This window comes from Lagenorhynchus albirostris, chromosome 21 (assembly GCF_949774975.1).
Source record: "Lagenorhynchus albirostris chromosome 21, mLagAlb1.1, whole genome shotgun sequence".
In the NCBI taxonomy this organism is placed as follows: Eukaryota; Metazoa; Chordata; class Mammalia; order Artiodactyla; family Delphinidae; genus Lagenorhynchus; species Lagenorhynchus albirostris.
Window position 1 is genome coordinate 17,454,997 of NC_083115.1, and position 22,551 is coordinate 17,477,547.

Consider the following 22,551-nt stretch of genomic DNA (forward strand, 5'->3'; position numbering starts at 1 on the left):
GCGGCTGCTTCCCACTAGCTATCTATTCTATATTTAAACCAATAGGTTTTGAGCTAAACCATTTCTCTGCCTCTTACCCTGTATACAGGCAAGTACACACACTACCCCTCTAGCCACGCACACATTCCCGTGTAGCTTTATTAAAGGTATCTGTTGAACTCCCTACCCTCACCCTCAGCATTACCATTAATTCATTCAAGTAATGAGAGGATGAATTAACAGGAATAACTCCAGAGAACATTAAAGCAACAGTTAGTCTTTCATTCAAAGTGTGGTGCATGGTCTGGCCATCTCAAGCATCACCTGGAACATTGTTAGAAATGCAAAAGTTCAGCTCTTCACCTCCTAACCGAGACCTAGTTTAACAGATCTGTCCTTTAACAAGATCCCCAGGTGATTTTGCATGTACATTAAAGTGTGAGAAACACTGCTCTAGACTAGTGGTTCTTAAAGTATGGTCTCCAGACCAACTGCATCAATATTACCTGGGAACCTGTTAAAAATGTAAATTTTTAGGCCTCACCCCAGACCCACACATCAGAAACTGTGGGGCGGGAGCCCAGCAATGTGTTTCACCAAGACTTCCAGGTTCTAACTGGTGACACCTGCTTCCATGATTGTAACCACGTTCCCAACGATGACTGCTAATGTGAGGGTGGTGACATTGACAACTGCTGGGTAGGAGCAAATAAAACCTCAGAAATGTCTTTAAGAACCTACAGGATTTGTATCTGTGTGGCTCTGTAAACTTATATGTGCCACTCTCCCAATTGGTATCTCAGCTCCAGCCACAAAGCTCTTTCTCACCTTAGGGACTCCAGACTCACTGTTTCCTCTTCCTTTAAGGCTCTTATTCTCCTCTTAGCCTTATCCTTTAAGAAATGTCAGCTCTTTAGAGAAGCCTCTGACTCACCCTATCTAAATTTATTCTCTTTTTTTCTGTGTCTGAACCTTGTTTTTCTCATAGAGCGGGTCACAATTCACAGTTACGGTGTTCGTTAGTTTCCCTTACTAGACGTTAAGCCCCATGAAGCAGGACCCACCTCTGGCTTGATCACCATATTTTCCTTAGTGCCTCACAGTATCTTCTGCATAGTAGGCTTAATGACTGTTTATTGAAATAATGACAAAATAGCGGCTATAACGGAAAAGATAGCACACTCGGATAGGTAGATGAAGCCTTACTATTATTAATGGTGGTACCACAAAGACACATTCTTTCTGTGATCATAGTGGGTGAAAAGAAATGGGCTTTGCCAGACTAAGAAAATAAGTAAGCATAAATGGCTTATAATGTCCAATAGTTTTCACCATTAGAAGTTCTCTAAATATAAAGCTTTTCTCTAGGAACTCAGAATTTTGTCACTTTAAAAATATGTCCTATAAGTAGAATAACTCCACCTGAAAAGGAATGAAACCAAAACATAAAAATTAAAATGTTTAATTCCCTTTTTGAATGTGTGTTGAGTTCAATACAAATTGATACAGCATTTTTCTAGGCCAAAGAAACCAATGTTACATTTAGAAGGCAATTGACTGCAAAAAAATATAATCTATGCTATACTTTATTTTTAAAAAGAAATTCAAGATCTTATTCTATGTTTAATGTGTAGCAATAATGATGTCTTCTTTACAGCCCAAGACATCACAACAAAGTAATGGCACGATAAAGAAATTTTTGTTGTTTTTTTCTCTTGTATTATCTTCATATACTAGTAAAAAATAAACTCTTTAATAAATAAATATATATAATAAATATTTGCAAACTGAAAATGTATAAATAGGTCCATCCTTTTTAAAAAAAAATGTTCCGTCTTGGTGTGGCATGTTTCATAGTCCATGTTTCACCCAAATTTTTTACATAAAATGCCGTAACCTGCAAAATCCTACAAGGTTCTCAAAATTTATGTAGCAATGATCTTGGCCAACTATGTCAATACATCTCTTCAACATGAAGTATCTATTTTTAATGTAACTTTTAAAGTAAACATACTCCAGAGAGGTGAGGCACCAGCAGCAAACTAGGTAGGGTTCCCATTACCCACAGTTTAACAGATTTTCAGCTTCAATCTACAAGTGAGGACAGAGCCAGTGTACCCGAGGGAACTTAATCCACTTGTAAAGAGAGATCTTGATCTACTTCAAGTCAAGATATTTTTTGTTTGTTTGTTCTCAATATTCTTTCCAAATTCAGTCTCCCAGTGGAAAATAGACTCCATAACATTCTGAAGGTCTTCCTGTGTTATTATTTTATGATGCAAACTGTAATAAGAAAGAACAGTTGTAGTTTGGTTCTTCAGTAAAGACACTATCACCCTTCAACTGTACATTAGTAGGTCCTTGTACAGTTCAGGAACTCTTTCTGGATCCACTGGTCTAGGCAGGAAATGTGTAAATTTCTGATGTCTTTTAGATCTGGCACCATCTCTTGGAGTTCCATCTTTGTTAAGTGCCACAAAATACCTACGGCCAGTGTCTCCATGTTTATATATGTTGGATGAATAGGTATTATACCAGTTCTCTTCAAATTGCTCCCTAAAGATGCATTCAGAAGTCAGTTTCTCCTAAAAGAGAGAAGATAACTGCCATTGAAAAAGATATCTTTAAGAGAATTTCCTTAGAAAAGTCTCAACTCTCTATTTCTTTGCCTATAACTATATCCTTGTCAAAGAAGGAGAGAGGGTAGATTGTTTTTGCTTTGTTCTGTTTTAGTTCTCATGTTATCTGGAATTCTTTCTCCCAGGTGACTCCATCCAGCAGTTTAGTTTACAGAACTCTAAGTTAAATGTCAATTCTCAATTTTATTTTCAAACAATAAATATTCTAAACTTGCCCATGCTCCATTTGACCTCCCTTCCATCACCATCACTGGCAAATAGGCCTGTAGTTTATCTTGTTCCATCATTAGATGCCAAAGTTCTACACAGCAAATCTCCACTACCATCTTGAAACGTTTCAAGACCTTGCTAACATTCAAATTCCTAACTCAAGATCATCACTCCAAGTCATATATCTTCCCTTTATGAATTTATTGTTTGATGACATAATCCCCACAATTAACTTATATCTGGATATTACTATTAGGTAAAAAGCCCAGTGATTTCTTGTCTTTTCAAGATGGACTGTATATTATCCCAAGGGGTAGACTACAGTTGCTTTTTTAATCTGACACATACATGAAGAAGGAAGATTATGTGCATGTTTTCCTCTTTCAATTGTAATTCTACTCTTAGGAGATTACACAATGCATTATTTCTCCTTCTTCTGAGCTGACAGAAAGCCCGGAAAGGGCAAGTGTTGCCCTTAGAAGGACAGATATTAAGTGGAGTACCATTTACTGAAATATGATAACCGATTTTCCTCAGTGTATATTGAGATTCTAACTGTATATTGTGGTCTCAATTGAGATTTTAAGAAAAAAGAAGGTACCAGATAGTGTCATCTGCTAAATCATAAAAGTAAATTCTCTTTGGAAATAGCTACAGAGACTTCGACTTTAAGAAGGGATTTCACATGAGGGAATGGGTGGGAGTGGCCCACATTTACACTTTAACAATTTTCTTACAATTATATAGCAACTGCGAACAACTAAAAAATGATACAGTGAAAGCGAAAGATCTGCATAGTACTGCAGGTTGAGTTTTATATTATCCTGTTGCTCTAATTCTTGTGTTGTTTTTGCTGCTTTGTTGTTAAAAAAAAGAGGAAAGAAAAGAAAAAAGAAAATTAAAAAAACCTTACACTGATGAAGTATTAACTTGAAAAGTTTACTGTAAGTTCCATATTTAAAACATTTATAGTAGACCTACAGATGTGTGCACTTATCCCCAGTGATAAGTTAAAAACTGCCCAATGCAACTCTGAGTAAGAGCATGGCTACTGTAATTATCAAGTCTGCAGATATGGTCCAACTAGTGCGGTTGCCATTTTCTGTTATTGTTTAAGGTATCCTAAGATTTCATTCATTCATTTCCTATATTGCAAAGGTCAGCAAGTCAGTGATGTATACTTATCTATGAAGGTAATAATAGGTAGAGAAAATTTATATTAAATGAATGTAAAGATGAAAAGAATCTAACATGGCAAGAAGAAAATGCTCTCATTTTTTTGTCTCTGGTCCCAGGATAATGGGCAGAAAAAAAACTAGTGAGCTAAAAGCAATAAAGTTTTAGGGTTTAAGAAATGAAAGTGAGGGGACTTCCCTGGTGGCGCAGTAGTTAAGAATCCGCCTGCCAATGCAGGGGACATTGGTTCTATCCCTGGTCCAGGAAGATCCCACATGCCGTGGAGCAACTAAGCCCATGTGCCACAGCTACTGAGCCTGCACTCTAGAGCCGGCGAACCACAACTATTGAGCCCACGAGCCCACGCACTGCAAGGAAGAGTAGCCCCTGCTTACAGCAACTAGAGAAAGCCCGCATGCAGCAACAAAGACCCAACGCAGCCAAAAAAAAAAAAAAAGAAATGAAAGTGAGTTGCTATACTACTGCCTAGACATGTGGAAATTTATCAGGATCTAGATTTTTAATTTCTACTTAAGTATGTTGTTTATGTATTTCTTCTGATATGCATAATCGGTAGCTATTTTACTTATAAAATGGATAGTCATTATTTAATGAATTACAATAATTTTTAAAAAAATACGTACTGATCCATAGAGTTCTCCTTTGTCATTCATTCCAAGGTAAAGACCACTGTCCACACCTCTAATACTGACCAGTCCCACTGCCACACTGATGAATTCCAGGATACCTGAATTTATAAACAAAATAATGATTTGCATTTATTAGAGAACATACGACTAATGAAAATCTTCCAAAGAGCAGTAGATCAAATTGCTAAATATAATGATGTATGTGGAAGTCCTTTGTAAACTGAAAAGTGATGTACAGTTGTCATTATGATGAGCCTCCTATTTTACAGATGAATAAAACTAAAAAAACAAAAATTGTTCATCATGATAAAACGTTAAGGGTGTAAAACCTTAAACCAGACTGACCTGGGTTTGAATCCAGTTCAGTAACTTACTGATTAGTCTACATAAGTCATTTGTCTTCTTTGAACTTCAATTTCCTCATATGCAAAATGGGTGAAATGCATCCTTACAGGAGAGTCGTGAAGACTAACACATTTAGGCACCCAATAAATGGAAACTATTATTACCATAAAATTAGTACATAATAGAGGTGTTCATAATTCTCCTCCTTGATTCTATTAACTACAACCATGTTCTATTAATTGTTTTGCTTTGTTTTTGCTTACTATGAATCAAGTAAATTTTTTTCTAGCAGCAGCCAGTATACCTTATATGGGTGTATTAGTATTTTGTAGTTTATAAAGGGCTTCTACTTTTAACAGTACTTTCTATCTGGTCCTCAAAAACAACCTCCTAAGATAAGCATAGAAGATATTACTATCCCATTTTACATATAAAGAAACTGAGGCTTGCTTAAAGGCATGATATTTGTAATTAATAGGACAGATACTTGAACTCACATCTTCTGAGCCCTAATCCAATGTTTGTACTTCAAAACAGTGCTCCTTGAGGACCAGACAGTAGTTTCGAAATTTACAGATTATATAACATGCTATTTCCTGTCCCACGACCCTTAAAAATAAATTTTATGGTTCAAAGAAGTAAAAGGACTTTATAATTCATGAAATGTAATAGCCAAATACCAAGAATTTAGCATGCAAGTAGATTTTGCTTTCAATAACTTTCCAGAATTATTTTCATTTATCTATAGGTAAATTAGTACCGAAAACTCTCCACTCAATACTCTTAATACACCATAGTTAAACAAAAACAACAGCAACAAAAAACCTTAATGCTTCCCTCTGCATCATTCTTTTTCTCTGCACACACTAACCTTTGGACTAACGTCTTTGTCTTGTTCTTCTCTTTAGACTCTTTGGTGAAAAAGTATATAGACGTACTTTCTATGCTTGGAACTGCCTTCCTCAATAGCTTTCTACCTTCACCCCTTCACTCCCTCTTAAGCTCTACAAACAGTATAAATGTGTACCATTTAGCCTGACTCTTGATCTTAAGTCATTTCTTGATTTATTATACAAGTTCTTGTTTGGACACGTGACGTTCCCAAGGCCAAAGGAAAGTGCAAAATCTGGCTATTTGCATATATGGAGGTCTCTGTTCTGTCCAGATCCTAATTCACTCTTTGGCAGAAACATGGATGCTTAAGCTCTAAACATAGATTCTGAAGAGCTCAAATGAGCTCTTGCAAACTATTAGGAGATCATGTAGAGCACTAGAGCTAACAAGGATCTTACAGCAACAATATCGTACTGCTAAATTGCCTGTTAAGTGGCTTGAAAGAGTCACTGTCCCTGTATGAGAGCCTAAGGCAGAGAGGAGGTAAGATATAGTAGGAAGATACAGACCTCATAGGATAGCCATTATAATGACTGATACAGAGGTGGGAAGTAAAGGAAAATTAAATGTACTGCCAAGCTCATTAGTGAGTGATTCCTGTTAGAAACAAAAATATAGGCCCAAAACATGATTGGTAGAAGAAGATACGTTAATGGAATTTCATCCAGATATACTTACAAATGTATAATTACTTGAAGTTGTAATGAATGTTACATTCAAACTGAGAAGTGTACTGCAGTTCACTTGTAACTTAATTCTCTTTAAGTATCTGATTTACGTTAAGATGCTCTTGTCTTTCAAAGAACAGGAACTGATTAACTGATTAGACTGTATAATAGAACTAGTTTTCAAGTACAATACAAGATTCATTTCCATATAAATCAATTATAAAACAGATCTTATAAAGTATCCATTTTTCTTGCAAAACTAAATTGCAAACCACTTACACTTTAATTCTCATCTTAAAATAATGCCGTTATGTTGTCAAAAAATATGTAATTGTAGAAAGACAAGAAATTATATATATTCTTAGAATAATTATATTCAATAGCTTCAACTTCATTAAACGACATCCAAAGCCTCATATACTTATAACAAGGTCGAAATAATTTTGCAATGGCTCATAGGGGCTGATGGGAAAAAAGTTATGTGCTTTTCATATTCCTCTTAAAGATTTTAGCCACACTTTTAAATTCTGATCGTTTTCTCTCCACAAGGAAATAGTATACCACAGAGTAATTTGTAATCATTTGATTCTTAAATGAGATTTGACAAGTCTTTCTTATTTATAATATGAGGTGGCAACTAAGCTAATTCTTTAACAAAGAGTAGACATGAAAAGCTTTCCTTAAGAGGTAATCACAGATTTTAGATAGATTTTCTAATGCCTAGTGTCCCATAAAAATACTTGGAGATACTTTGTCTTTTTGGTATCATTTTCAAAGCCAGCCTTTTTTAAAATCATAATAAAGAGGTGAGTCAACCCACAATGCAACCACATCAGACAAATCTATGGAGAATAGGGGAGAATAAAAGAAAGGTCTTTAAAGGAATATGTTTGATCTCAGGCTAAACTTTTTTTTTTTAAGTAATGATTCCAGGTTTATGTATTAGGTAAAATCTTCCTACTGTACTACTGTGCAGGAAAACTCTATTATAAATACAGAGCTAACTCAGATAGGAAATTTTTTAAACCTTACAGGGATCTTTTTGTTTATATTCTATTGATGTGGTTTTGAAATTTTAAAACACAGTATTCTGAATTTTTTATTGAATCATAGCCAAATTAGTATAAATTATCAAAAATGTTAGTTACTTTAACATCTCAAATAGCACATCTTAAGCATTTTCAAAATTCTTACTTTGATGACACAGAAATGAATTTTTAGAGAGAAAAATAATTTCATAGTTAATAATTGAAGCACTAAAAAGAGAAGGCAAATATAGAGAGAAGCTTATAATATTACACATGTTGTATATATACTTTCTTCTCACCTGCACTCTCTTGTTATAAATTATGATGTTTTAGCTATCACAGGCCACTAGGATGCACTCTAATGCATCCTAGAAGTTGTTACTCCTTTAAGCTACAATGCTAATCTGGGTTATCGTTCCTTTGTGTAACAGTAAATATTTTGTTCTGATAGGTACCCTTGCACCACAGAGTGGCTTAAACCAGCACAAACATCAGTCCAAGTCATATTTTTCCAATTACTAAATAAGCATACAAAATTTTAGCCAAAAAAAAAAAATTCTACTAAGATGGTCATTCTGATATGCAACATTTATTAAGGAATGAAATAAAATACCATTTTAATGAATGTTATCAAGTCTATAAGTATTTACTAATCTCTTCCCATAGAGTCAGTCTTATAAAGAGACACAAAGTGGAAGAAGCAACTCTTGACATTGGAGAGATTATGGTTGAATTATAAGGGTCTTAAAAATAGAATTTCCAAGCTTATACTATGTATCCCGGTGTGTTGGGGGGGAGATGTCTGAATATTACCTAAGCTTAACTTGTACCTGCTCTACTTATAGGCATTATCACATTTGCATTCATTTCTAAATCCTTCTGGTAGCTGGAGGGTTTTTCTGTAATGCAGTAATTCTTACAGGCAAGGGAACTGAGCCACCTGGTGTCACAAAGTTCTTTAGACTCAGAATCTCAGCCTCCTCAATTTAGAAACTACTTTCTGAAAGTGACCCCAAGGGGGGCCACTAGGTCATGACACTCTGGACTCATAGTCAATGGGAATTTGGAAGAGATCAGTGGAAGCTGCAAACATGTGGGTTTTAAAAAGTTAATTTTCTAAGCCTTTAAGTGCTACCAAATGACCACCACATGCTCATTTCTACATCTAGAGTTACAAATGCCCCTCAAACTGAGATTTACACTTCCCCAAAGTTTTAATGAGGACTACAAGTCAAAAAAAAGAAAGCCAAATAAGAACAGGGGTGAGGATAAGAGAGGGCCCTTCAGAGAAGAGATTCTCAAAGAATTCCAGTGCTTAGGAAAAAAAGGAAAACTGACACTATGTTAGGCCCTTTCACATTGCTGCTGACAGGTAAATGGTATCTTTAAAATGAAATACACTGATTCTCTCTAATGAAGTCCCAAGTTTGATGATCAAAATCCTTTGAGAGTGCTAGCCAGTTAACTCTAATATGATGAAAACTTCCACAGTGGAGGAAAGATTCTGGGCTGTTAGAACAGGAGAGCATCTTGAGAGAATCACCTGATTTAACCTCATTGTACAGACAAGAAAACTAAGGCTTAGACCGGTGAGGGCACGTGCTAGTCACCCAGCTAGTTAGGGGGTAATTAACAATCGAGACCTTATGGTTTCCCAATCTAGTGTCTTAACAATCTGCCTTAACAATCATTTGGGGTTTTTTTGTTTCTGTTTCTTTCTTTTAACCCCTTCTGCTCCCAGGCACTGTTGGAGGTATTCTGAAATACGTCCCTTTGTGTTCCCACCCGTATCTTCTTTCGCTTCCCCATTTCCTCTTACCTAAGGTCAATACCAAGATCTTTGCTTTCAGATTTCACAATTTCTAAAGAGGATCTCGGCTGAAGGACTGGGCATGCTCAGTAGCCGGATAAGCTTTTTTTTTCCCTTCACCAAACTTTAAGAGCGCTGAGAACTGCAGGCAGGTGAGCCTGACAGTAGCGATGGTACCCACGGAAAGTTAATCTGTTACCTTTTCAGGTGAACATTTATGGTTCTCTAGGTAGACACGTAAAAGCTCGCCTCCTATGTTAGAGCTATCCTTTGAGCAGTAGCCATGGGAGACTCATCAACTGCACAGCTGCAGGGCAGGTTTAAAGAAGCTTCCGGTTGTTAACTTTTGTTAAGGGGAAATATGAGAGGAAGTAGGAGAAAATAATAGGGATTTTGAACACAAAAACAAAAAACTGCCTGCGAGGTAAGGAGTGCGGGAAAGATGTGGCTCCGAGTCCAGGGCTCGGTGTCCCAGGCAGCAGGAAGGGCAGGGCAGCCAGGTGCGGGCGGAGCACCCCCCTTTCTCCTCCTGCCCTCAGCGTCTGGAGCAGCAGGCCTGCCGGCAACCGCGGCGGCCAGCGGGCGGGGAAAGTCCTCCGGTGCCTCGCTGGCCGCCCAGCAGCCCAGGCCAGCACCTCACACTGGAAGGGTTACGGGGGCTCCCGGCCCCACGTAGTCCCGACTCCATCCGCGAACGGGGAGGGAGACGCAAGAGGGGGAGCAGAGGCGCGCGGGAGGCGGGGTGCCGGTACGTACCGAAGAGGCTGTGGTCCTGCCTGGTGCCCTGCACGCTGCCGTCGGGCAGGATCTGCAGGTGGAAGCCGGTGCGGCAGTAGAGCTGCCTGCGGCGCAGGATGCCGTGCAGGTGCGCCAGCTCCGCAGCCCCGGGCCCGCCGCGGGCGCCCAGCTCCGCCGCGCCCCGGCGCTCGCCCAGCAGAGGCGGCCGCTCCCCGGCAGGAGGCAGCAGGAAGTGCGAGCCCACCTGCTGGCCCAAGCCCTCCAGGCCGCCCAGGAAGCCCCCGACCTCGGCTAAGGGAGCCATGGGGCGGCCGGAGGGAGAGGCGGCGGATCCGGAAAACAAAAGACCCCCAATAAAAAAAATGGAGCAGGGATGGGGAGGTGAATGGAGAAAAATTATAGCCAAACAAGCGCAAACAAGCTAAGGCCCGGTTAGTCCCGTGAGGTCGCTGGATGAACTTTGCACTGAGAGCCGGGAGGCTTTCACTGTCTTGGAGCGATCTTCTCTCCTGGGGTAGGTGGGAGCCGGTTGCTGGCTTTGCAGAAACATCTATAGCTGCCGCTGCCAATACTGGGGCTGGGCCTGGGGCTCCAACTCCGCAAACGGATCAGAGTCCTGTGTACATACACACAGTATATATGCGGGTCCTCTTGACATATGCTAATCAAGTCCTTTCATGCTCGCTGGGGAGGTTCTGTTTGAAATCTTAAACCGGCCTCCTCTCACGTTTTTGCTCTTCGGAAGTGACCAGAAGGGGCCCTTGACGGCTCTCTATCCATGCAGTCGCAAAAATCATTCCCGCACTTGGCCAAAGCTGGCCAGCAACTTCGGGGAGGCGCAGTCAAGGCCGCTCTTTGGGGTTGTCTTTGGAACAACCGTGATGCTGTTCTGCTGCGGCCGTGCGATTGCCTTTGATGTGAGCTCCTTTGCAGTGATAGATCGCTGCTAAAAGGAGCCCAGCTTGGCAGGTATATTGAAGAAGGGAAGGGGGGAAGGGAGGGAACTGGGAGCGGGGGCGGGGAGGAGGGGATGGGTAGGAGGAGGAAAAGGAGAGAAGAGGAGAATTGGACTCCTTGGGAGCTGCTGGGAGCCTACAGTGGACAGGTGCAAAGAAAGGTAAGAGAGGGAGAAGGAAAAAGGGCGTTACCTGAGGCTTAGACCTGCCCAGACACACATGAAAGGAAAATCAAAGCTTTGACAGTTTAACTCACTAATTTTAAAACACTAATAAAATGTACAAGCATTACTCTTTTCTTTTATCATTTAGATGGGGTATTTTCTTTACATAATCAAGGTTAGGTTAGGAACACCCCCTCCCCCTTCCCAGGTTCTCTTTAATGTTTATCTTTACTCAGGTAGCACAAGATACAACCAAGATTGCCTTATATCTATATGGAAATTTAAAGTTGTGTGCTAAGTTTGTGAACTTTTAATCAACTTTATTTTACATCTTTATTGGAGTATAATTGCTTTACAATGGTGTGTTAGTTTCTGCTTTATAACAAAGTGAATCAGTTATACATATACATATGTTCCCATATCTCTTCCCTCTTGCATCTCCCTCCCTCCCACCCTCCCTATCCCACCCCTCCAGGTGGTCACAAAGCACCGAGCTGATCTCCCAGTGCTATGTGGCTGCTTCCCACTAGCTATCTACCTTACGTTTGGTAGTGTATATATGTCCATGCCTAATCAACTTAATATAGTAATGTAATATAATTATGAATCTAGGGATTAAGAGTAAATCCAAGTAGGCTGAAAAGAGATGGGTTACATTCTTATATTTGCCACGAATAGAAAATGAATATCTGTAATAGTGTCATAAATGATGAGTGGGCTCTGGGGCCATTATCCAATCTAAGAGCACTTCCCTGTTCTTAGTTGCATTTTCTTTAAGACTAGATTTTGGGGGTTGTTCACATTTGAATTATAAAAACAACTAAATGGAGAACAGTGTTGATTCTCGATGTGTTTTTCAGACGCAAAAAGTCGCTAGTAAAATGTGGGACTGCCCGTGCATATTTGTGAAATCAAAAGCCATTGAGGTGAAGGAGCTGCATACACATCCATTTAAAACTTAAAACTTTGGTTTTGCACCACTAGTTAAATTTAAGATCTTTAAGTTAAAATTTTTCAGTGGCAGAAGAGTTGAGAATCATTTGGCAGATTTTTGTGCTTCCCCTGAGCAAAAAGTTTTAGGGAATCACTAAAGATTACTTTTTCAGTCCTGTTTCATGGTCTGTTTAGCAAAGGCCTAAACTTGGGAGTGCAGATGGATGGGACTGCTTTATTTTATTTGCTCTGAAGGGATTTTTGCTAATTAATTGGCAGGTGCTTTAAAGTAGGTAAAGTTACACCTTGTCATCACTACGGTCCTAAGTACTGACCCTTGTGCAACCAAGTTATAAAAGAGTCCTTAAAGCAAGTGATTTACTGTTGATAGATATGAAATAAAACAAAAACACTGGCTAAAAATAATAAACAGATAAATCACTTTAGAAATGTACTCAGCTAAGTCTGTTTTAAAGGTTGTACCAGGTAAGTGTCATATTATTTCACCTTTCAAATAACAGCAATCTGTCTTGTGGTAGGACCCCCAAATCCACCATAATCAAGATTTCAAAGCACATCTGTGTAAACATTATCACATCAGTGGAAAACATCAACCAATGAGCTTTTACTTTGAACCAAATCTTCTTAATTGCAGTGTTAAATCAAAGAAAGTTAAATCAAAGTTGTGTGAATCTCATAGCGGGAAAACTAAAGTAGCCAGTACATATACTGATCACTTTTAAAGAAGATAGTTAAAGGTTTAAAACTAAGATCAAGTACCTTTTAATGAGCTTTGTTTCAAGGTCTAACTTCTGTACAATATGTAATGCTGTTAATTATTCCGCAATGGTTATATAGCATCGTCACTTGCTCCTAGAGGCACTAGTTCAGTCTATAAAATATTTCCCCACATGAACAGTTTAAGTCCTGCTGTGTGATTCATATCTCTCAGTCTGTTTAAGTCTCTTGGGTCACATATATATGTATAGATATATATGTGTGTGTGTTTATACATATATATACAAAATAGTAAAATACAGAGAAATTTTACCCATAGTCACCAAAGCCCCAAAATTTTAATAATAAAACTACTATCTCTGTACAACTTTAACATTTTCAAGTCCATTGCCTTACTTGATCACCACAATAATGCTATGAAATAGGCACAATCCACTTTATAAAGAATAAAAAGATGTCCTGGATTCTAGTTCAATGTTTAGTCCAGTCTTACATCCCAGAGAAATTTTCTCAAACTCTCTAAATGCCTCTGTTTCCTCTTTTGTAAATTAAATACAATATAACTCCTGCCTAGTTCTCTATGCCAAGGGTTGCTATGAGACGTCAATGTAAAAATATCTAGGAAAGTGGTTTTAAAACTATAAAGTATTCTATACATGTAAAATGCTAGAAACCTTCAGTTGGTGGGAAGATTTTTGCTTTATAATTTAGCAAGTATAATTTGTTTGAAATACAAAATAAATCTTTTTTCCTCAAACCAAACCTTTACTATGTAAGTTTTGAATGGTGCTTAATGCCATTTTATAAAGGGCCAGAATAGAAACAAAAAGATAAGGATTTCTTTTGTTTGCACTAGTCACGTGACAGGAAAAGATAACACTAAAGATTTTTTTGCACATGCTGTGATGATATCATGGGAAGTTAAATAATTTTGAAGAGTGTTTTACAAGAGTGCATTATTCAGCTTTTAAGTATACATTGCAATCTAATCAACTTTACCTATACTTCCTAGAGACCACACTTGCCTTGCTGTTATACAAATATGTGGTACAATTTCTACTTCCACAAAACATAGTTACAATTTTCCAGGCTATATAATTCCTATATAGATTTTCAGCAAGCATAGTGTTATGAATCTTTGTTTTTGCACATGAAAAAGGAGTTTATGCCTTTGGTTACTTCTACATGTGTATAACTTGAGAAAAAGAAAAAAAGCTGATTTAAAAGTTATGACTTATACATTCAATAAAATAAAAGTACATTTGCCCAACATTATCTATTATTTGTAATTACAAATTATTGGCAGCAACATAAATTTCCACACATGGGAAACTGAATGAATAAATTATGTATACTCACACAATGGAGCATTACATACCTGGAAAAAAAGAATGAGTTAGATCTCTTTAAATTAGCATGGAGTATTTCCAGAAAATACTATTAGTTGAAAAGAGCAAAGTTTTAGCATGCTTTACCCATAGGATGCTATCTTTTCTGTAAGAAAGAAAGAAAATAAGAAACTTTTATATATGCTTTTTTTCCCCCAAAATAAACACGGGATGGATAAATCAGAAACGAATGAAATTGGTTATGCTGTTAATTGTCTACCTGAGTTGGATGTGAATGGAGTAGAAGAGATGGGAAATGACATGTCTTTGAGAACTTTTTATAGAGTTTGGACTTTTAGAGAAATGTTAATGTTCTAGATCTTTTTAAGTCAAATAAATAAGAATGGGGGAGGGGGGTTGGAATAAAACCAGGAACAAATGAACCTAACTAAATTCAAGTGAATAACATAACCACACAGAAGGGAATGATAATATTTTTTTAAAAAACTAAGTAACTTTCAAATACAGTTCTTTTACTGTATAATCAAGGTCTAAAGATAAAAATATACATAGATACTAAATTTAAGTTACAAAGATTATTTTTCTCAGTGTGTGGGGTTAGACTAGTGTATTATAAGTTTGATGAAGAGGCTATTTACATAGTCTCAAATATCCCCTCACAAATTGTTTCTTGATCACAAAAAGAAAATAATAACTTCATACTGGATTAATCTAGTAAATACTATCTTAACCACGTAATGAAAGTAAACAACAATAATGGGACAAACCAACACCATATACCTCTTGACGCTCTAGGAAGGATATGATGTCACTTATTTGATGTCACTGTCAAAAATGCATCCTGAATCTAGTCATGAAGAGACATCAGCTAAACCCCAAATAAGAGACAGTCTACAAAACAACTGGCCTATATGCCTCTAAAATTTCAAAATCGGGAAAGACAAAGAAAGGTTGAGGAACTGTTCCAGATTAAAGGAAACTAAAGAGACATGAAACCTAAATGTGATGATGATCCTGTTATGGAGCCTGAATCAGAAAAACAAACAAACAAACAGAGACTTTATTGAAACAATGGGGAAATTTTAATATGGATTGTGAATTAATTAATAGTATTGTATCTATGTTAACTTTCCTAATTTTGACAATTTTACTGTGAATATATAAAGAAAGGTATTAGGAAATACAAAATAAAACTTTATGGATGAAGAGACATGATGTCTGCAAAATTATTCTCAAATGGTTCAGGAAAAATGTATATATGACTATACACAGAAAAAGAAGGAATGGATGATAAAACAGGGCAGTGAAATGTTGACTGAAGAAACTGAGTATAGGGTATGTGGAGTTCTTTGTAGTATTCTTGTAAGTTTTCTGTAAGAATGAAATTACATCAGAATTTAAGTTTTTAGGGTAAACTTTGAAAGTTCACAACTTAAATATTAGAAGCACTTCATTTATAGGAGAGAATATCTAAATTCAATAGCTATTATGTAAAGTAGTCAAGGTAAATCAGAATTCCTGAATTTGAACTATTTGCATAGAAGGGCCTCAGTCTGCACAAAATCTCAAACCTTGACCAGAACAGGTTGGATATTTTCTGTGGAGAGTATTAAACACACGTGAAAAAAGGAATATTAATTGACCATGAAGTCACATAATTTGGGGGGGGGGCAAATTCAGGCAGAATGAAAATTTAACACAAATTGAACATCTTTGTTATTTTCTCCTTAGTTCCAGGAATGTCAACTACTGTAATCCAGCCCCACTTCTCACTTTACCCACAGAGACCAACAAGAGTAATAAAAAACATAGTTTAATTTTTGCCTGGTACTTTTTTTCTTTCCTATCCACCTCACTAGATACAGGCAAGATATTTCCACTCGATAGTTATGAGACCCTGGGAACATTACATTACCTCCCTGGAACTCAGTTTTTCCTCTATGAAATTGGGTTAAAGAATGTTGTATGTAACTTGCAGAACTATTGATATTATAGGAATTATATGGATAAATGCATATGAAAATCCGTTAGTTCTACAACATCTCAGTGATTATTTGAATGACAATAATCAGTATCTATTTTCCCTGTGTTTGGGGCAACTTAAAATTCCATGTTCTGCTCTAAGTTGCAAGAAAAGAAAGATGACTTATGGGATTTACACGTCATTGAATCTAATAGTGGCCTTATTTGGAGCACAGAAAAATGCTTCCTGCAATGAAAGTTTTAACTAACAGTACTTAGAGATGGGTCTGAAAGAAATATGCTTCTAAAACAAGTTCTTTTGGAAGTAGCCACAGCATCAGGCTGACTATACATCATTTATTTGTCTTTCATAAGGTGTTCTACCATCATCCGAATGTATCATAAAATTATAATGTGAAAGTACTTCATAGTTTTCATCACTTGGAAGAAATTTGCCAAGTTACCTCAACCAAACATCTTCATTTTACAAATGAGGAAGATGGCTCTCAGAGAAATGTCACCTAGTTGATAGAAAAATCATAATTTTAATTAAAATACTTCACATCCATTTCCAATGCTGTTCCCACCAAATAATGCTGCCAATACCCAAATAGTAATAAAAGCTGATTCTCTAGAGAAACTGAAGTATATACCTTTTAAAAAAACTGTGGTTCAAACTGATGTCATTGCTCATACACAATATTTTATTTGGTTACTCCCAGAATCAGCAACTGAATAGTGGATTTGGAAAAAGTTACGGTTGGTATTTTTTTCATTGCTTTATTGCCCCCTTACTATGAATGTATCCACAGATGCCACTAAACCTCTTTGTTTTTCATTTCTCCATTTTCAAAGTGAAGAAAGAGTATGTAAGTTAAACGTGCTTCGTCCTACTGAAACATAAGGCCACACAAACACTAAAAGCATATTTTATTACAATAACTAAAAATTAAATCATCAATATTAAAATAAATTGCATTTTTGGAGGGCATAGAATTGCCATCTGATTTTTTTTAATGACACTCTTCCAAATATAAAAAAAATCTATTTATAAAATTTAGGGAGTCAATAGATTTAAACACTTAATGAATTTGTTCATTGTCTATCCTTAGAATTAGTTAGAAATAAAACACACCATTACAAGAATGGTGATACAAGTGTTTAATCTTTCACAACATCAATAATATGGATGAATTATATTTCCTTTAAAAGTTAGACAATGAAAAAGTAATTTATTAAATTACCTTGAAATTTCGTGTCTTTTAAGCACCGTAATGTGATAAGAGTAACTAAAGCCTTCTTTACCCATTTTTCTCCCGTAATTAGAGGCCTGAGATAACTAGGCCTGTTGATGCGAACCGGAGCCCCAGGCAACACCTGCTCAGGAGGCCTTTCGCCAAGTGGTGCTGAAGGGAGAGGGATGCATCTTCACCCCCGGACCAGAGGGAAGACTGGTAAGGCACTGCTTACACTTTGGCACACAGTTTAGGAAGACATACCTATCTCTCCATAACAGTCACCCTGGAGTGAGAAAATAGTATACGGAGCAGACTAACGCATTTGTATGGCGAGGTGTGACTGGAACTGCTACCAGCTATGTGAGTGACATGTTGCGGTCGTCTGCAGCTTGCCCTGAAGGCAGGTTAGAGAGATAAGACAGACACCAGCTACATGATTGGATGTTAAGAACACAGTTCATAATAGTACAGTTATTGAAATACATCAAGTTTACAAATAGCCTGGCTTGAATGTTATCCTGAGGAGAAATACGATCATTAGTGCTGTCCTCATACTAGAACGTTATGCTCCATGCCGGCAGGGATCTTTGTCTGTTTTGTTCATGAGTGTATAACAAGTGCCTACAACAGTGCCTGGCATACTTTTTTTTTTTTTTTTTTTTTTTGCGGTATGCGGGCCTCTCACTGTTGCAGCCTCTCCCGTTGCGGAGCACAGGCTCCGGACGCGCAGGCTCAGCGGCCATGGGTCACGGGCCCAGCCCCTCCGCGGCATGTGGGATCTTCCCAGACCCGGGCACGAACCCGTGTCCCCTGCATCGGCAGGCGGACTCCCAACCACTGCGCCACCAGGGAAGCCCTGGCATACTTTTTATACTTGATAAATATCTGTTGGTTGATTGATAGACACTGTAAAACTTTTTCAGAAACCTGAAGTACTTGCTTTGATGTTTCAATTCATCTTTTCGTTTCCCCTAAGAATGGTTAGAAGTCATAGAATGTTTATTCAAATATGTAAAATTTAATTTGACCTGTTTTTTTGTTTTTGTTTTTGTTTTTGTTTTTTTGGCCTCGCTGTGCAGCATGCAGGATCTTATTTCCCCCACCAGGGATTGAACCCGTGCCCCCTGCAGTGGAAGCAGAGTCCTAACCATTGGACCGCCAAGGAATTCCCTAATTTGACTATTAGTAAACACATGCACACTAGTACAAATATCTTTCATCTTGAAAAATCACCCCTGGGCATAAAAGCCAACCTCTGAGAGAAAGGGCAGTCGGCCACAGGGGTACAGGGGCTGTGGGTCTCTCACGGGGTCAGCCACTAGGGGACAATGTAGGCGCATTTGCTGCCAGACCCTCGATAAGGCCAAAAGGGACCTTGATAGAGAGGAAGGAATTGTGCCAGATTTCACTTCTCCAACTTCTAGTCATGCTGTTGGTAAATTCCTCATGTGAGTCTCACCTCCGAAAATGAAAACAAAAACAGCACCATTATGAGGAGGTCCTTGGCAAAGAAAAAAAACCCAGGGAAAGTTGTGAAAATGTGAGTGATCTTGATAGGGAATAAAATGCATCTTAGTAGATGCTGTGGGGCTGTCAGGACACCACGGAAGTGCTGACGCTGAATATATTTGACTGAAGCTCTTCCTGCGAACAAGGCTATAAGCTTCTAGCTGGCAATGAAATTGTGCAATGAGTTCAAGGACAAGGAGCTGAGTCAAGCGGATGAAACAGCAAGGAACTGGATTCGGAGTAGACTGCTGTCACACAAAAACAATAGAAAGAACAGTTCTTCTTTGAGAATTGCATCGCCCATAAAACTGCAACTACCAGGGCTTCCCTGGTGGCGCAGTGGTTGAGAGTCCGCCTGCCGATGCAGGGGACACGGGTTCGTGCCCCGGTCCGCGAAGATCCCACATGCCGCGGAGTGGCTGGGCCCGTGAGCCATGGCCGCTGAGCCTGCGCGTCCGGAGCCTGTGCTCCGCAACGGGAGAGGCCACACAGTAAGAGGCCCGTGTACCGCAAAAACAAAACAAAACAAAACAAAACTGCATGTACCAGATTATACAACAAAAAAGACACAATTGCAACAGCAAATAACCTTTATGTAGATTTTTTAAAATAAGAGGTGAAAGGTTCAGACAGCAGTCTTTTATGATTGACTTCAGTAAACGCAGACCCACTATGAGTTCCTCAAAGTTATCAATATAATAAATTGTAAGTATCTCTAATGAGCTGTTACAATTGAAATGTATTTTTCAGGCCAATCATTTTAACCTAGTAGTTTCTTGACTTGGGTTTCTGAATTTTGAACAATTTAATTCATATCTTTAGTATCCCAAAGAATTTCTATTCATGTTAAATTTGCATGAATTCTAGGTAATTTTAGAAAAACAAATATTTGCCTTTCATTCAAAAAATACATAAGTTCTTACTATATAACAAGTACCGTCTGTGTTTGTTAAATGGCAAAACACATCTCCATCTTTCTGCCACTTACTGTCTAATTGGCTGATACAAACAAGTAGAGGAGAACGTGATAATGGTGGTGCTAAGATGGGGAAGTTCGAGGTATTTTGTCGAAAGCAGGTAGCAGGGTAGATTAAACCATCCTTGGAACAGGAGAAACATTTAGGAAAATTTGTATCTAAGCAGAGTCCTGTTAGGGAGGGGAAGCAGACAGAATTCAGACTAGGACATCCTCCTGGTAAGTTTCCTCCCCTAAAATACAGGTCTTGGATTAGATTATCTCCATGGCTCCATTCAACCTAACATTTTTATGATTCTCTATTCAAATATCAAGTCAAAATTTAATTGGAAAATAGAATTCAGTAACTTTGCTTTATAGACTGATTTTCACAAACCTATTTCTTCAAATTACTTAAATTCCTCATCCCTTAAAGCTGGAGATTTAAAGAAGGATGGTTCTAATTATGAGACTCAAATACTGATATTTTAGCAAAACAAATATGTAGATAAAGATATTTTATGTACATGAGGTTCCAACTTCTGAAGTTCTCAAACACAGCACAATATTTCTCTAGATGTATCTGCAAGCTCCCATTATTATGTAAATGCTACATAATTTATAATTTTTGACTCTAACATAATCCATTTATAGTATACATAAACTGTCTTTCAAAGTATCTTATTTTTTACTAATATCACATTTAAAATTCAACTAAATTTCAGTACAAAGCTGCAGAGTGGTATTACCACCTTTAAGACCTCTCTCTGGTTTCACATCTCTAACTGCCTGGTGGCCTCTTCCAGTTGGATGTTATAGCAGTCATACATAATTATCAGAGAAAGATTAGAAGGAAATTTAATTTTAATCTACAGAATGGAAATTTTAAAGAAAGGAACATTTATCCCATGTCCTGAAATCCATTTCTCATTTGTTTCCACTTTTAAGAGACTTAAGATGATGAATTACTCTGTTAGTTCAACTTTTAGCTCTTCCTCCTTTATTTGATTCATTATCAGTCTGAGAAAGCATGTAGTTTGGATAATGACCTTGAGTTTCATATATGGGTTTCGTCACTGTTTGATGTTCCTCTTTATTTAAAATTCATTTTAGGGATGAACTCTTCACAGGCACATAGGTGTTTAATAAGTAAGTCAATGTAATTATTATATTTAACCATAGACAAGAGTACAATGATTAATTTTGGATATCATAGAACACAAGCCTCCATTACATAGATTTTGATCAAAGCATATGCCCTGAAACAAATGCTACACACAATAAAATTCTAACCAAACATGGTTTCCTTGTATAAGACTGGAAGGATTGAAGGAACAGACCTCCTTATTCTTGAATAATTTGTTCAAGGAGCCCCCGGCACCTGCATGACGATGTTAGAGAAACTCGTTTAGTGGTATTCTATAAAGTCTTGTCATCAAGTGAAAGGTTCACTTTACTTCCCTTGATGTGGTGGTCTGAGGTTCACAGGTTCCTGAACATAAGATTTGACATGATCCTGAAAAAATGGCAAACATTTTCAAAGCACAAGAGTTTTGATATGCTTCAGTTGCCAAGAAATTTATGAACACCCCTATTTTCAGACTTTTTGCTTTTAGATCAGTCTCTAGTGTTTGAGGCAGACCGATTCATTCTAACATAAAAAGATATTGCATAGTAACCAAAACCACTTTATTATTACTTTGGCTTAAAATGAACATCTTCCTGTGAACAAAACCCCTGAATTTTAAATGTAATAAATTCAAGTATTGTTTAGATGTATTATATTGTTATGTTTTAAATTTGAAATAACATTTTAATCAAACCTAAAAATTAATATTAGCATAAAGCAAGACCTAATCACCTGGCAATATCAAATGAAGTTGGTCCCTATTGGGTGGCAGTTTTTAATGCAACACTTTTTAACTAGGTAGCTTCAGGCTCAGCTCTAGAATAGTCTCCACCTGGTCCTGGTTAGTCAGTTGCACCCATCTAGACCTGAGATGATTCCTTAACTCCAAGTCTTTGGAAAAACAAATATAATTAATTGGAAAGAATAAAAATAAAGGGAGAAGGGTGCGGGGGAAAGGATAGTTAGGGAGTTTGGGATTCACATGTACACACTGCTGTATTTAAAATGGATAATCAACAAGGACCAACTGTATAGCACAGGGAACTCTGCTCAACAATATATAACAACCTAAATGGGAAAATAATTTGAAAAAGAATAGATACATGTATATGTATAACTGAATCACTCTGCTGTACACCTGAAACTATCACAACATTTTTAATCAACTATACTCCAATATAAAATAGAAAGTTAGAAAAAAAGAATAAAAAATTCCATAGTAACATCTGCATGCAGGTTGATTGAAAATAATTAACGACCCCAAGAAGAGAGGGAAGGTTGTTAACCCTCTTCTTGACTAAAGGATGGGTAAATTCATTTTGCCATTTGTGGCTAAAGGCAGATCCTGATCTTTTTTGGCTTAGTTTTATGTCCTTCTTATTCTGTTTCCTTCTGGAATCAAACAGTGGTCTTCAAGAGCTCCCAAACTCTCTAAGGAATATGGTTATCTTTAAGTAGTCGTGTGGTGCAGCCTCCTTGCT

The 22,551-nt window shown here is 37.5% G+C and overlaps 1 protein-coding gene across 1 annotated transcript; it reads right to left on the reverse strand.

Annotated features, from left to right (window-relative positions):
• Positions 1-2,318: 2,318 nt before the first annotated feature.
• Positions 2,319-10,441, reverse strand: FGF20 (fibroblast growth factor 20). The gene is made up of 3 exons (XM_060136547.1): positions 10,156-10,441; positions 4,649-4,752; positions 2,319-2,564 (listed from the first exon to the last, which is right to left on the reverse strand). Exons 1-3 carry the CDS (start codon positions 10,439-10,441, stop codon positions 2,319-2,321), a joined length of 636 nt encoding a protein of 211 aa, XP_059992530.1.
• Between the last annotated feature and the right edge of the window lie 12,110 nt (positions 10,442-22,551).

Coding starts and splice junctions, on each gene's coding strand:
- FGF20 (XM_060136547.1), bottom strand. CDS start 10,441: ATGGCTCCCTTAGCCGAGGTCGGGGGCTTCCTGGGCGGCCTGGAGGGC. Junction 4,753..10,155: donor GCAGGACCACAGCCTCTTCG/GTACGTACCGGC, acceptor TTATAAATTCAG/GTATCCTGGAATTCATCAGT. Junction 2,565..4,648: donor AAGGAGAACTCTATGGATCA/GTACGTATTTTT, acceptor TCTCTCTTTTAG/GAGAAACTGACTTCTGAATG.